Here is a 13,137-nt window from a genome sequence, read left to right on the forward strand (position 1 = left end):
TATGGTTGGCAATCAGGAATCGTTGTTGGACGGTCGATCGTTTGGCTCGCATGGACTACCGCATCCAGCCCGTTGTCCAGTTTGCGACCAAGATGATGAAACGGTTCAACATCTCTTTACCAGCTGTGTTTTTGCCTGATAGATCTGGTTCCAACTACTCTCACGCATTGGCCTACAAAATCTCACTCCAAAACCCATGACATGAACTTTGTTGATTGGTGCCGGCATGCGTTACGTCGGGTGGGAAATCCAGATCGTAAAGGCTTCAATTCCCTAATAATTTTGGGAGCCTGGGGGATTTGTAAACAGTGAAATGCTTGTGTTTTCGATTGAGCTTCTCTCCGTGTTCTGAATGTACTGAGGGATATAACAAATGATATCAAGCTCTGGTGCATGGCTGGAGCAAAATGGCTCCAAGCGTTGTGGCTGGGTTAGATCAGGAAGTGGTTTAGGTCGTGGTCGTTCTTTATCCTTGTAAGTGGCGTGCATGGTATCGCAAGTATGAGGGGTGTGTATTTGGTTTCTTCCTTTTGGAAAAACCATTGTACTGGATCCGTTCTCTTCTTTATCTAATACAAAGATACGCAGCTCTCTTGCGTGTTCGAGAAAAAAAAATTACCAGTTCCAATACTTGGTACAGTCAAAGCAGTATTTTTTTATGTCAATTTAAATTTTGTTTGCCGCAAATATTTCATTGAGAGACAATTGGTAACCCTCTTTGTGTATGCAGTGCTAGGCTTGCTCTTCCTGCACCTGAAGAAAAGAGTTTGGCTACATCAGAAGATCCAAAAGTTGCAGAGTTTTGTCACCAAACATACATAGACTTGAGGACTGTGGGCCAACTTGAGTGGAATGCAAGCTATCCTAAGCATGTTGTTTCTGGTAATCATCAGCCAATCATTGAGGAACCGCCAAGCCCAGAACCAGAACCTGAAAGTGCAGAGACAAAAGAGGGTGCAATAGAGGATTTCTTTTGTGAAGATCCTGATGAAATTCCTACCATCAACCTTAATATCGAGGAGTTTACACAAAATTTGAAGAGTTATATGCAAGCAAACAATATTGAGATTGAAGGTGCTGACATGTCGAAGGCATTGGTTGCCATCACTCCTGAAGCTGCTTCCATTCCAACGCCGAAGCTCAAGAATGTCAGTCGCCTGAGGACAGAACACCAAGTGTATGACCTTGACAAAATTAATGCCATTAATAATAACTAAAGTTCCTTCATTACTTCCTTTCACTATCTCTATCACTGATGAGGTTCACACTTGTATCTACATTTATGTACAGTACCTGTCGGTCGTCTTTTTGACTTGTTTACTTTCACCTGTTTGCAGTTATGAACTACCCGACTCGCACCCTCTTCTGGAAGGAGTAAGTTCCCAGCAGATATCAACTAAACACTGCTTCTGTATTGAATATTTATCGCAAATTTAGGTTTGTTTGTATCTGTGCAGCTCGACCGGAGAGAACCAGATGATCCCTGCCCATATCTTCTTTCTATATGGACCCCAGGCAAGATCATTTGCTTGAACCTTTGTTCTTTACATGCTTCTTATGTTTACAAAATGAACAGGAGAAACTGCACAATCAACTGATGCACCCATGACATTCTGCAACTCGGAGGAAACTGGTCAACTATGTGGAAGTTCAACATGCTTTAGTTGCAACAGTATACGAGAAATGCAGGCTCAGAAAGTCAGAGGAACACTTCTGGCAAGTTTCCTTTGAGTCCCATTAATATTTAGGTGTTGAATTATATGTATTTATAAACCAAAAGTGTTCATTGTTTGGTCAAATTCAAGCAGATACCATGCCGGACAGCGATGAGAGGAAGCTTCCCACTTAATGGGACATATTTTCAAGTTAATGAGGTGAACATAAATTTCCATAAGTAATAATTTCTTACTATTGCCAGTAGAAGCACTGACTCTTGGTCCATTGGATTTATTAGTGGGTACAAATGTTGTGATGCAGGTATTTGCTGACCACTACTCAAGCCAAAATCCAATTGATGTTCCACGGAATTGGATATGGAACCTCCCAAGACGAACTGTTTACTTTGGAACCTCAGTTCCTACAATATTTAGAGGTATTGCTCCTACAGATGATAAACTTTGCATAAACGTTTTTAATTTTTCCAAAGTTTATTCCTTAATGCTGGATATCAGATTCTGTTAAATTTCACCATAGAGTATGAGCAAGAACTTCAAAATGGAGAACAAAATACAGCAATAGGCTAGGTTCATGTTCATGGTTAAACCATCAGTTGACCACAATCTCTGACAGAATACAGTAGTCAGTTAGCCAAATATCCTAGTTGATAGAATCAGGCGAGAAAGTATTTGCAGTAGTATGGTTTTTTTGGTTTATGTGGTGATCTTTGTTGGGCAACTATTTTTTTCACCATGCAGTAACTATAAATTACATGTTTTTACTGACAGGTTTAACGACTGAAGAGATACAACAATGTTTTTGGAGAGGTACCCATTTTATCTCCTTTTATGATGTATGGCTGCAACGAAGAAACCTAGTGTTTATTCCTACACATATACCAATTACTTACAAGAATCTTGGTATCAGCACTATTTTCTATGAGAATGACATTAGCACTGTTGAAAGTTAGGCATCATAGCACCACTAAGGTTATTAAGTCATCAAGTCAAGTCGAGTCACTGCTGGTCTGACTATTTGACTTGGTCGACTAGTGTCGACAAGTAGTGAATAAGCAGCAGGCATATTAGTACGGTGCCGATCGTAATGCACATAAGATCACACTCTTGCGTCAAGTTGATCACCCCCAAGGCCCCAACTAAAGACTTATAACAACAAACACCATTGTTTTTTCAGTGTATTGATAAAGAAAACAAAAGCTACTGGCTGCAGCCTCTCTCATCCTGATGAAGCAGCCATGGAAGAGGGCAGCAAGTTAACAACCTTCCAACTCTTCGATTCCAATACTCGTTGGGAACCTCCCCTTCACTTTCTTCTCCCACTTAGGTTTTCTTTTTTTTTTTTTTGGGGAAAATGGAAGCTTTATTAATTCTCATAATCACATCAAGGTGATACAACGCACAAGAGTTCACTCCCGGCTTCTGCATAAGAATGCATACAACGAAACAAAAGGAACAAAGAAATCAAGGACAAAGCTAAAACAAAAGAGAGCATGTCTTCAAAGAATTGATTATGGTGGTGGAGCTTTAATGCGGAGATTAGAGCGCCACCCAAAACTAGGTAAAGAGCTCCCTGGTCACACGCTCCAAGTGTGCACATCCAGATGTAATGATGTCCCTATCGTTGCTTCAGTGACCACATATGGAGCAAATGTGTACAAGTAAAAATAACCTACAAAGGATAAGCATGTTTTCTTTTGTTAAAGACAATGTCGTTCCTATATAACCATAGCAAACAAAAAGAGGCCGCTGCCACTAGAATATTAGCTGTCGATATTTTACTAAGATTGCGTAGCCAAGTACCAAACATGTTTGGTGCACTTTATGGTTGGTAAAGATTTGTTGCCACCTGGACTATAAATCATATAGAACGAGCGAAGCGACACTCAAATAAGAGATGCTTAATCGTCTCCAGTTTGTGACAAAAGCAGCACTTCTGATTGACATGCCATTTTCTTTTAGTTAGGTTATCATTTGTTAGTAGCACACATTTGTGTAAATACCAAAGGAAGATCTTAGTTTTTAATGGAAGTCTTAGTTTCCACATCTGTTTGTAATGGATAGGTTGATCGCTATGAACGAGGGCTCTATTGAGTGAGCTGATAGAGAATCTTCCCTATTGATTTATGTTCCATCAGAACTCATCCCGTTCTTCAGTCAAGTTAATGTTTGTAAGGCTAGAAAGGAGATCATTCTACAAAATCTGTTTTGGGCCAATCAGGTTCCTTCTGAAGGTGATTCTTGGTGGGAAAGCCTATAAAACGGTAGCCATTGTGTCTTGTTTGTTTCGAACTATGTCATGTAACTCTGGGTATTGATCTCTTAATGGCGAATTGCCCAACCAACCGTCTTTCCAAAATCTGATTTCCAACCTATCTTTAATATGAAAGGAGCCATACCAGAACAGGATATGCTGTACTTTTATTAAGCGGACCAAAAGTGTGAATCACCTGGTTTCCCCTCCACTTGAACAAGTGGTTTAGATCCCTGATATTTGTTTCTTCCACTTAGGTGCATCTCACTTCTGATCTGCTTGGCTGCAGAACCTGTCCTAATCTACTATGTTTGCTGGAGATTTGGATTTAGCCAGAGTAGTGTCCAGTGCACCTCCTTGATCTTGGGAAGTCTTTCATTTCTATCCCCCAGTTCCTCTTCATGATAGTGGGTATTTACCTAGCAAGTCACCCTACCAGCTGCGGCTAGTCAATGATTAGTCACCACCAGTTGATTAGTCGATTAAGTCGCCCGATTTGGCAATATAGTCAAGTCATAGGCCTCTAGTTGCCGGCTTGGGCCGACTAGACGACTAATCGATGACTAGTCAACAGTTAGGGGGCGACTTAATAACAATATATTTTTTTTCTTAAACACGTAGGAGAGATGTGGATCATTTCATTAAAGAGAAAGAAAACAGTAATAAAACTGAGTGTACTTAGAAGAACGTGCCACACAAATAGAAGAAACGAGCAGGATCAAAGACTAAACAAGGGTACAAACTAACTAGCAAATAAACCTTGGAGGCCTCGTGCACCGGCGGCACACCAAACAACATCCTCAGCTAACACTGAACTAACCACTGAATTGACGCTCAGAGAAGCGTTATTAAACACAGTCATCACGGTCCTTCCACAACTCCCAAGCCACAAGAATGACAAGAGAGTTAAAACCTTTCCCAAGCCACCAATCCAAGAAAACCACATCAATTGGCTGAGGCGCCACTACCTACAAACCATAATTCTGGATAGTGATGAGCCACACTTGCTGAGCAAACATGCAAGGGACCAAAATGTGTTGAATGGATTCAGTGACTTTATCATAAAACGGGCAGGAGACTGGATGAGGCAATCCCCTCCTAGCCAACCGATCGGTGGTTCAACACCTGTTTAGAATCGCACGCCAGAGAAAGAATTTGCACCATTGAGGAGCCCAAGACTTCCAGATATGCTTCCAATGAGCGAAAGTAGAAGACCCTATGAAGGAGTTGTATGCCGATTTAATTGAATATACGCCTGACTCAGAGAGCCTCTAAATATGCTGATCGCTCACCCCTTGCTGCAAAATGACCGATTCCAACAATTCCCATAACTAGAGATATTCCACCAAAGCATTGACAAAGAGAGCCCCCTCTATATCCAACACCCACCAGTGTTGATCAAGAGCTTGGCTCACAGACCTCCGACTAATCACCCGTCTAAGCACAAGGGAGGAAAGGTTATGAGCCAAGTTTGAAATGGAAGTGCCTTGCAGCCATTTATCTGTCCAGAACAACGTGTTTGTGCCATCTTCGACAATAGTTTCTATAGTTGTATCAAATAAGGCCAAAGCAATGTGAGGGACCAGGACCTTTAGACCAACCCAAGGCTGTGAAGGTTCGGTCTTGCACAGCCACAACCATCTAATTTGAAGTGTCCATCCGAGAGAGGCCAAGTCAAGAATTCACAAACTACCAAATTGAATTGGACGACACACCCAGCGCCAAGAAACCGAGCAATTGCCCACATTGGCCTTCTCTCGACCTTTCCATAGAAAGCCCCTTCTTTGTCAATAGCTTTGAGAACCCATTTGGGAGATCTAACACGATCATGTGATATATGGGTGTGGTGGAGAGGAGCACCCGAACCATAACAAGCCTACCAGCGCGATTCATCAAAGAAGCTTTCCATCCAGGCAAATGATGTGCCACTTTGTCAACTAAAGGCTATAACTCAGCTTTTGTAGACTTCCTAACCGAAAGAGGGAGGCCCAACTATGTGCATAGAAAGTTCTTAATCTCACAAGGAAGCTGATCACTTATAACAAACATATCCATCTCTTGACAGTGAACAGGAGTCACAAAACTCTTTACAATGTTAGTCCTTAAACCCGAGGGCTCACCAAAGACATCCAACAAAAGTTTGGCCGATGCAAGATCACTAGTAGAAGGACGAAGAAAAATCACATCATCGGCATAGAGAAACCCAGTGATGCTGTCCTGAAACTGCAAGTGGTTGCAAAAGATCCTCCAGGCATGCCCGATTAATCAAAGAGTTCAAAACATCCGTAACCAGAATGAACAGCATAGGCGAGAGGGGATCGCCTTGCCTAAGACCACGACGGTCTCGCCTGGGACTCTGTTAAGCAACACCCGAGTAGAAGAAGAGGACAATAAACAACATAATAAATTGCACAATCGCTGACCAAAACCCAAACTTTGAAAGCACCTCCAACAAGAAAGGCCAAGAAACTGAATCAAACGCCTTGGATATCTCCAAGCTTTAGAAGGATATGCAAGACATTCTGCTTATGCAACCATCTTGCTAATTGCTGCACCAGCAATAAATTATCTTGAATGCAACGACCACAAACAAATGCACTTTGATTAGGAGAGACCATAGAAGAAAGCCTTGGGGCCAGACGGTTGGATAAGTTTTTTGTTAGTAGCTTTGCGAAACTATGAATAAGGCTTATAGGCTGGTAATCCTTGACCTGCACAGCATCTGATTTTTTCGGCAAGAGGGAAAGAATAGTAGTGTTCAAAAGCTTGAACTTGGAGAAGCGCTCTTGCTGCATAACCAATAAAGCGTCCAAAAACATCACCCTTAATAATATGCCAACAAGATTTATAAAAAACGACCTGTGAAACCGTTCGGCCCTTGAGCTTTATCTTGGGGCAGCTCTTCAATCGTCACCCAAACTTCTTCCTCAGTGAAGAGAGCATCTAAAGAACTTGGAGATTTAAAGTTGTACTCCTTTGCTCGGCAACCCCCAAAAGATTAGAATAGAAGTTGAAGACCGCCAATTGCTTCTCTTCTTGATCAGTAACAATGTGATCATCCACCTGCAATTAGCAATGAAATTCTTCCTCTTCTAGAACCTGGCCTGCGGGTGGAAGAAAGAGGTGTTTGCATCACCCTCCTTAAGATAAAGAATTCGGGAACGCAAATGCCGTTTGCTCAAGAGAAGCGAAACCAAGGCATAGATGCTTCAGCCTTCGACGCAGTCGATCCTCCTCAAGCGAAAGATGACGAGAGTCCCCAGCAATCTCAAGTCAATGAATTATCTCCTTGGCCATGGAGAGTTGAATCTTAATGTTACCGATCCTCTTTTGACTCCAACTTTGCAAAGCCTTGCTAAGGCACCTTAACTTGATGAAAAACCTTTCAACCGGACAAACATCAATAGAAGGAGCATCCCAACAATTATGCACAATCTCTAGGAATCCCTGAAATTTAGGCCAAAAACATTCGAAGATAAAACGACGCTTGCCACGAGTATTAACTTTCAGCCCAAGCAATAATGGACAATGATATGAGACCATTAATGTCGAGCTTTGCAGAATAGAATTTGGGAAAATCTCCTCTCAATCCACGGAGCAGAAAGCCCGATCGAGCCTAACCAATGTAGGAGAGACTTGTTCATTCAACCAAGTAAACTTGCGGTCCAAAAGAGGGATCTCCATAATCTCCAAATCATCAATCAAATGGCGAAAACGACCCATCATGGCACGGTTCAGATTTGCATTATTCTTGTCGGGCACTTGATAGATAAGATTGAAATCCCTGGCTACAAGCCAAGGCCCAACATATAGTGCATGAATGTCACGCAGCTCTTGCAAAAAAGCCAACTTCGCAGCATCATCTTGAGGGCCATAAACTCTGGTGAACCAGCAGTTGCGACCCTTGTGCCTAACACAATGAATCGATACCGAGAAAGAGTCAACATGTGTATAAAGAACTTGAAAAATGGTGCTCTTCCACGCAATCAGAATTCCGCCTCTTGTACCCTCAGTCGGCAAAGACAAACGGATCAAAATCAGAGGAAAGCGATTCAAGAAAAATATGCCGAGACATCAAAGCAATCTTAGTCTCTTGAAGACAAACAATGCCAGCCTTGGAAGAGAGCACGACCTCACGAAAGAACTCCGCCTTGCGGCCATATTAAGACAAGAACTCCGCCTTGCGGCCATATTAAGACCCCGAGCATTCCAAAACAAAATGGTTGATGGATTCATTGGAAACAAACTACAAACGACCAGATAAGAATAACAGATAGAAGACTTAATACAAAGACAACAAACCATCAACCGAACGAACCTAGTCCTCCCCATCGGAAGTCCAGTCGAAGATGGCGGCCAACGCAGAAAGATGAGAGGCAGTTTAGGACCGTTTGAACAGCTTGTAGTACGCGTCCTGAGCCAATTGATCGACACGCACATTGTTCGGAATCAATCCAAGACACTTCATTACTCTTTTTTGAGCATCAAAGACCACAAGCCCCAGAGAACAGGGAGCCGCGCCCGCCACTCGCCTGCTGCGCCTAGGAACCGAGCCGACGGGAACTCCTTTCGTTCTCCTTTTCTGGAGAACGGGTAGAGGCAGGAGAGAATCCATCGATTTGGAGACCATGGAGATGAAAGAGTGTATGTCTGACTCTGTAGGAGTGCTCAGTGGAGACGAGGAGGCCCCCGGGGAGACATGCGGAGTGGAGGGATGGTGACGCCTTGAATAAACCAGCAGTGGTTTAGCACGGACCAGAGCAGCACTGACTTGATCATCTGAGGCTGAAACAACGTCGCAAGGACCAGACGTTAGAACAACGTCAGACACATCAGTAAGCGCCTAGACAGAAATCAAATCCTCCACCAACGGGCTAGACGTGTTGGGTGCAGAGGACGGCCCAAGCCCATCAGGAGACTCAACCCCGACCAAAGAAAGCCCAACGCCATCTGCCACATTCGAAACGTGTATTGAAGGCGACGTGGAGGTAAGGGGAGCAGCGAGATCATCTTTAGGGGAGACGAGGCAATTGAACCACCATCAATGCGAGGAGAATTTCCTAGAATAGCCGACGCTGCGTCTTCAAAAATCCCCAGAGACGAGCCGACATTATGTGGCCCCATCTGATGCCTCGATTCCTCAGACGTCTGCATGGCCGCCACATGCCATCGGGCAGGAGAAGGCCCTAGCCTGGACAGTGCAGAGACACGGCCGGCAACACCACCGCCGGCAATCTTGTCGACTAGAGAATCTTTGCGCGACAAAGAATCCTGCGTTGAATCAGAAGCACGACGACGACGACGACCCTTGCCACCACCATCATCATTCGAAGGAGGAGCCACCCTCAAACACAATAATATCCTTCACAACGATGACAACGGGATAAATACGAACTCTCTTCACCAATGGATCATCCTCAACCATATGAACAGGAGACTCAACAATAGCCAAGTCAATAATAGGCGGGAAGGATTCCGGCCGTGAGCACCATGCCAAAAGGCAGAACGAGGAGAGGTCTGATCTTGCCACCGTCAAAGGAAGGAGACGTTGGATCCAGCAGAAAGGGTTGAGAAGCTATTCCGCCTCGCCAAGTCCGAGGCATGCGCTAGAATGCCACGAGGCTCAAGCTCGACCAAGAATCGCAAGGAACCACAGACAGAGTGAGCCTGCCTAGACCACCTCTTGAAGATCATCCTAAAGAACGGGGTACGAACAGGCAGCCCACCTTTCAGGACCCTCTCAACTGATAATTCATCAAGGAGGAAGAGCAAGTAATCTTCTAGCTGAGAATGATCAATGGACAAAGCATCCACCTCGAAATTGAACTTATTCGCAATCTCAGCCACCACATCTTGAGATGGCACTGCTGGCCCCATTACCGACCACCGAAACGAACACAGCACGCCAGAGGTCCTCCTCAGCACAAGCAATAGCCTCCGATCTGTCGACGACACAAATCCTTCTAGAATAAACGTCCTCGGAAGAAGAACCAGGAGTAGTAGACGAAGGAGGCACTGGGGAAGGATCACGGGAGAGACGATCCTCTACGGCAGGGCGTCGAGGTAGTACTGATGCACCAGCACCAAAAGAGGAGTGCCGCTTACGACGACGCAAGCTCCCACCACCCGAAGAACGTGATCCGAGGAACCCTGGGCAGCAGCAGAAACACCGCTGCCCGAGGATTGAACCATAGCAGCCGAGACCGGAAGGATCGGTGGAGACAGCTGACGCCACACCGAGCGATGCACCAAAACCACCCGACGAGGACCCTTCGAGAAGGTTGACACCAAGACCTCGTGTTAGGGTGCCGATCAGGACAATCATAGGATCGATGCCCTAACGCCCGGCAACGAAAGCAGCGGGAGCTAAACCGACATCGAGCAGTGCAATGGGATGTCGAGAAGTAGTTGAAGCATTTCCCATGTAGATTAGCGGGGACGGAGCCACGCAACCGGCGTGAAGGCCGGAGACGCCGCCATCGAGCCTGCCGACCCTCCACCACTTGCCAGCCGTCAGCGTCTGGACGAAGCCTCAACGAGGAAGGTTGGAATAACTCAGAATGCACCAGCTAGGAAGGGACAATGACACCGGACAGAGCCAAGGTAGGCGGAACAAGAGGAGAGCAAGGCGACAAAGAGGCCACAACATCACGAAAGGAAGGAAAAGCAGCAACGAACAAAGGTGAGCTGCCCTAGGTGAGAGAAGGATTGGAGTCTTGCCAACGAAGGGTTTTGGACCTACCCGTCGGGAGCAAAGGGCGAGCCAACGGTGACAACGGAGTGGACATAAGGGCAGCGAAGAGACGGGAGAAACCGTGGAGGAGCGCAGTCCGAACTTGGGCAGAATGAATCGCCGGCGAGGAGGAAGAAAGGAAAGTGGCACTAGAAAGGCAAGGAAAGGGAACCGGCAGGGGCGCTGGGAAGGCCAAGGACCAGGTTGGGGGGGGGGGGGAGGCGAAGCAGTCCACCCCTAAGCCCCTGCTCTTAACAACAATATATACCATGTTCTCATGAGGTGTGTTTATTCTAGAGGTCAAGAATAGTGTTGTGTAACGTGCTGTTTGGGTAACAGGTTCACATACTAAGCAATAAGCACCATATTACTAAGTATGAACAAATTACCATCATTAACTCAATATTACAAAATAAAATAAACATGAGAAAGATAATCCAATACAAAATTTATTTGTACATATCGGTTGAAATTTGTGGATTACATACTTGATCAGTCATTGCCATATTAGTTCATTGGGACATTAATGGCCACAACTAGCATGAATTGTATGGTGCCTCAATAGCTAGCGGGTGAAAGATAAAGTTATCCATTCCAAACTTGAGAATGCAACTGTCCTGAATTTATTTTTGATTGTCAAGGTAATAACTGAATTAGTGAATGTTAACTGATCAGCCAAACTATTCCCTCGTAAAAAGAGTCAGATTACATTAATTTTGGTGCACTCCAAAATAAATCCGGGATATAAATTAGTTTTCCATTTTTAGTGCTGTTTTCACTTTCTTGATATAAAGTACTCAAAATGTTTTTGCATATTTGTGTTTTCTCTTGAACCCTTCATTTTTTTAATTTGTATACGACAAAGAATCTGGAAAAAAAAGAAATGATATTTTTTTGGTTCTTTTACTTTTTTCCGCGAACTCTTTGTCTGCAAGTCACAGTTTCAGTTGAATTAATGCTGACCTGCATGCTTAGTTTGAGAAACAATACAATGTACAATTGCATTCATGTATATAGTATATTATTGCCATATTATTTCTGCAAAATTAACAGGTCTTACGGCAATTTTGCAAGCTTAATGTTTGGCGACTACAAAATTTTGTTTTATGAGCTACAACACGCTTACACATAGTTTGCCTTTTCTCTTGAAATATCTGCAGGATTTGTGTGTGTAAGGGGCTTTGATAGGACATTGAGGGCACCGAGACCACTTTATGCAAGGCTGCATTTTCCCGCAAGCAAGGTTGCTAGAGGCAAAAGGCCTGGAGCAGCAAGAGTGGAAGAATAGTACATTGAAGAAATAGAGGAGCTAACCAGAAGATGGATAGCCCGAAATGAGGTGCTGACCCCAAAATAAGTTGCCGAATCATTTCTAACCAAATGACTGTACCTGTAATGAAATGCCGGTACCTCGCAAACTTGTCATCGATGCTGATGTTAAATTAGATTCCATTGTCATCGATGCTAATGTTAAATTAGATTCCATCTTTGGCAACAGTCTAGTTGTTCTTCTCATCCAGTCACATATTCTTTACTCCTGAAACCCAATATAGCAAATGAAAAAAACGTAGTGCATAGCCCAGCCGTTCTAATTGCACCCCTGTAAGTGGAATCAATTGTTGTACAACAGAAGGATAAACTTTCCTGTGCAATGGTCATACATGTTCTTTGATCATAGTATAAACAATGTAAGCGTAATCAGTGGTTATTTGATTGTTTCGAATCAAAGGAAAACCCTTTTCAACTCATACTGTTCACAAGTATATAGAGCTACATGAAAACCATCTCTCTCTCTTTTTTAATATATTTTGCGACGGAAAACTATCTTTTCAACCTGGTGATGATCTGACGCTGAAGGTGTCAAAACCAAGTGGAATCATTTTCTTTCTTTCTTTTGTGGTGTTTCAGGTACACTCCATTCATTTATGTAACAGAAGCTTTGATGATGGATGGGCGCCGAGAAATTCTCTGAGCGCCCTTCACAGTATCATTAGGTTTGCAGTGAGCAGTAGTGTCACAGTGCTCAAGTCTACGAAAAAGTAGCAGGATTCCCGTGGGAGTTAGTCCAGCCGAGACATGGGGTGGTCAATCTGATGGAGAAGGGCTGATGCTTGGTAAGATAACGTGGTAATAGTTGATGAGATGGATCGCGATGTTTGTAAATTCGTGGATGACAGAGATGGTTGTCCGTGCGCAGGGGAGTCAATCCAAGCTGGACTAACACCACACCCTCAGTTGTTGACATATGTGTTGAATATAAGGCACTTTTATATTTAATTTAATTTATAAATAATTTATGAGTAGAAATTGATAAACTAATATGATTATATTACCGGAGTATAATCTAGACATGTGTACGAAAGCACGACAAATGACTAGAGCTACTATACTCGAAATTAAAAATCGCAGAAAATAAATACAAGTAACATGATTTTTACGTACTCGTCCTGCGCTGTGGAGGTTACTGAAGATGCTGG

The 13,137-nt window shown here is 43.7% G+C and overlaps 1 protein-coding gene across 2 annotated transcripts in view; it reads left to right on the top strand.

The window, feature by feature from the left end:
- Positions 1–12,408, top strand: part of LOC133918933 (protein ROS1A-like) — a 32,116-nt gene extending 19,708 nt beyond the window's left edge. For both annotated transcript variants that reach the window (XM_062363070.1, XM_062363071.1), the window contains exons 11-18: positions 731–1,177; positions 1,338–1,374; positions 1,458–1,515; positions 1,577–1,716; positions 1,809–1,874; positions 1,978–2,092; positions 2,445–2,483; positions 11,821–12,408. In XM_062363070.1, coding sequence (XP_062219054.1) covers positions 731–1,177; positions 1,338–1,374; positions 1,458–1,515; positions 1,577–1,716; positions 1,809–1,874; positions 1,978–2,092; positions 2,445–2,483; positions 11,821–11,948 — 1,030 coding nt within the window. In that variant the 3' untranslated portion in view covers positions 11,949–12,408. The remainder of the gene's footprint in view (positions 1–730; positions 1,178–1,337; positions 1,375–1,457; positions 1,516–1,576; positions 1,717–1,808; positions 1,875–1,977; positions 2,093–2,444; positions 2,484–11,820) is intronic.
- The last annotated feature ends 729 nt before the right edge of the window (positions 12,409–13,137 follow it).

The sequence above is a fragment of the Phragmites australis genome, chromosome 5 (assembly GCF_958298935.1).
Source record: "Phragmites australis chromosome 5, lpPhrAust1.1, whole genome shotgun sequence".
NCBI classification, from domain to species: domain Eukaryota; kingdom Viridiplantae; phylum Streptophyta; class Magnoliopsida; order Poales; family Poaceae; genus Phragmites; species Phragmites australis.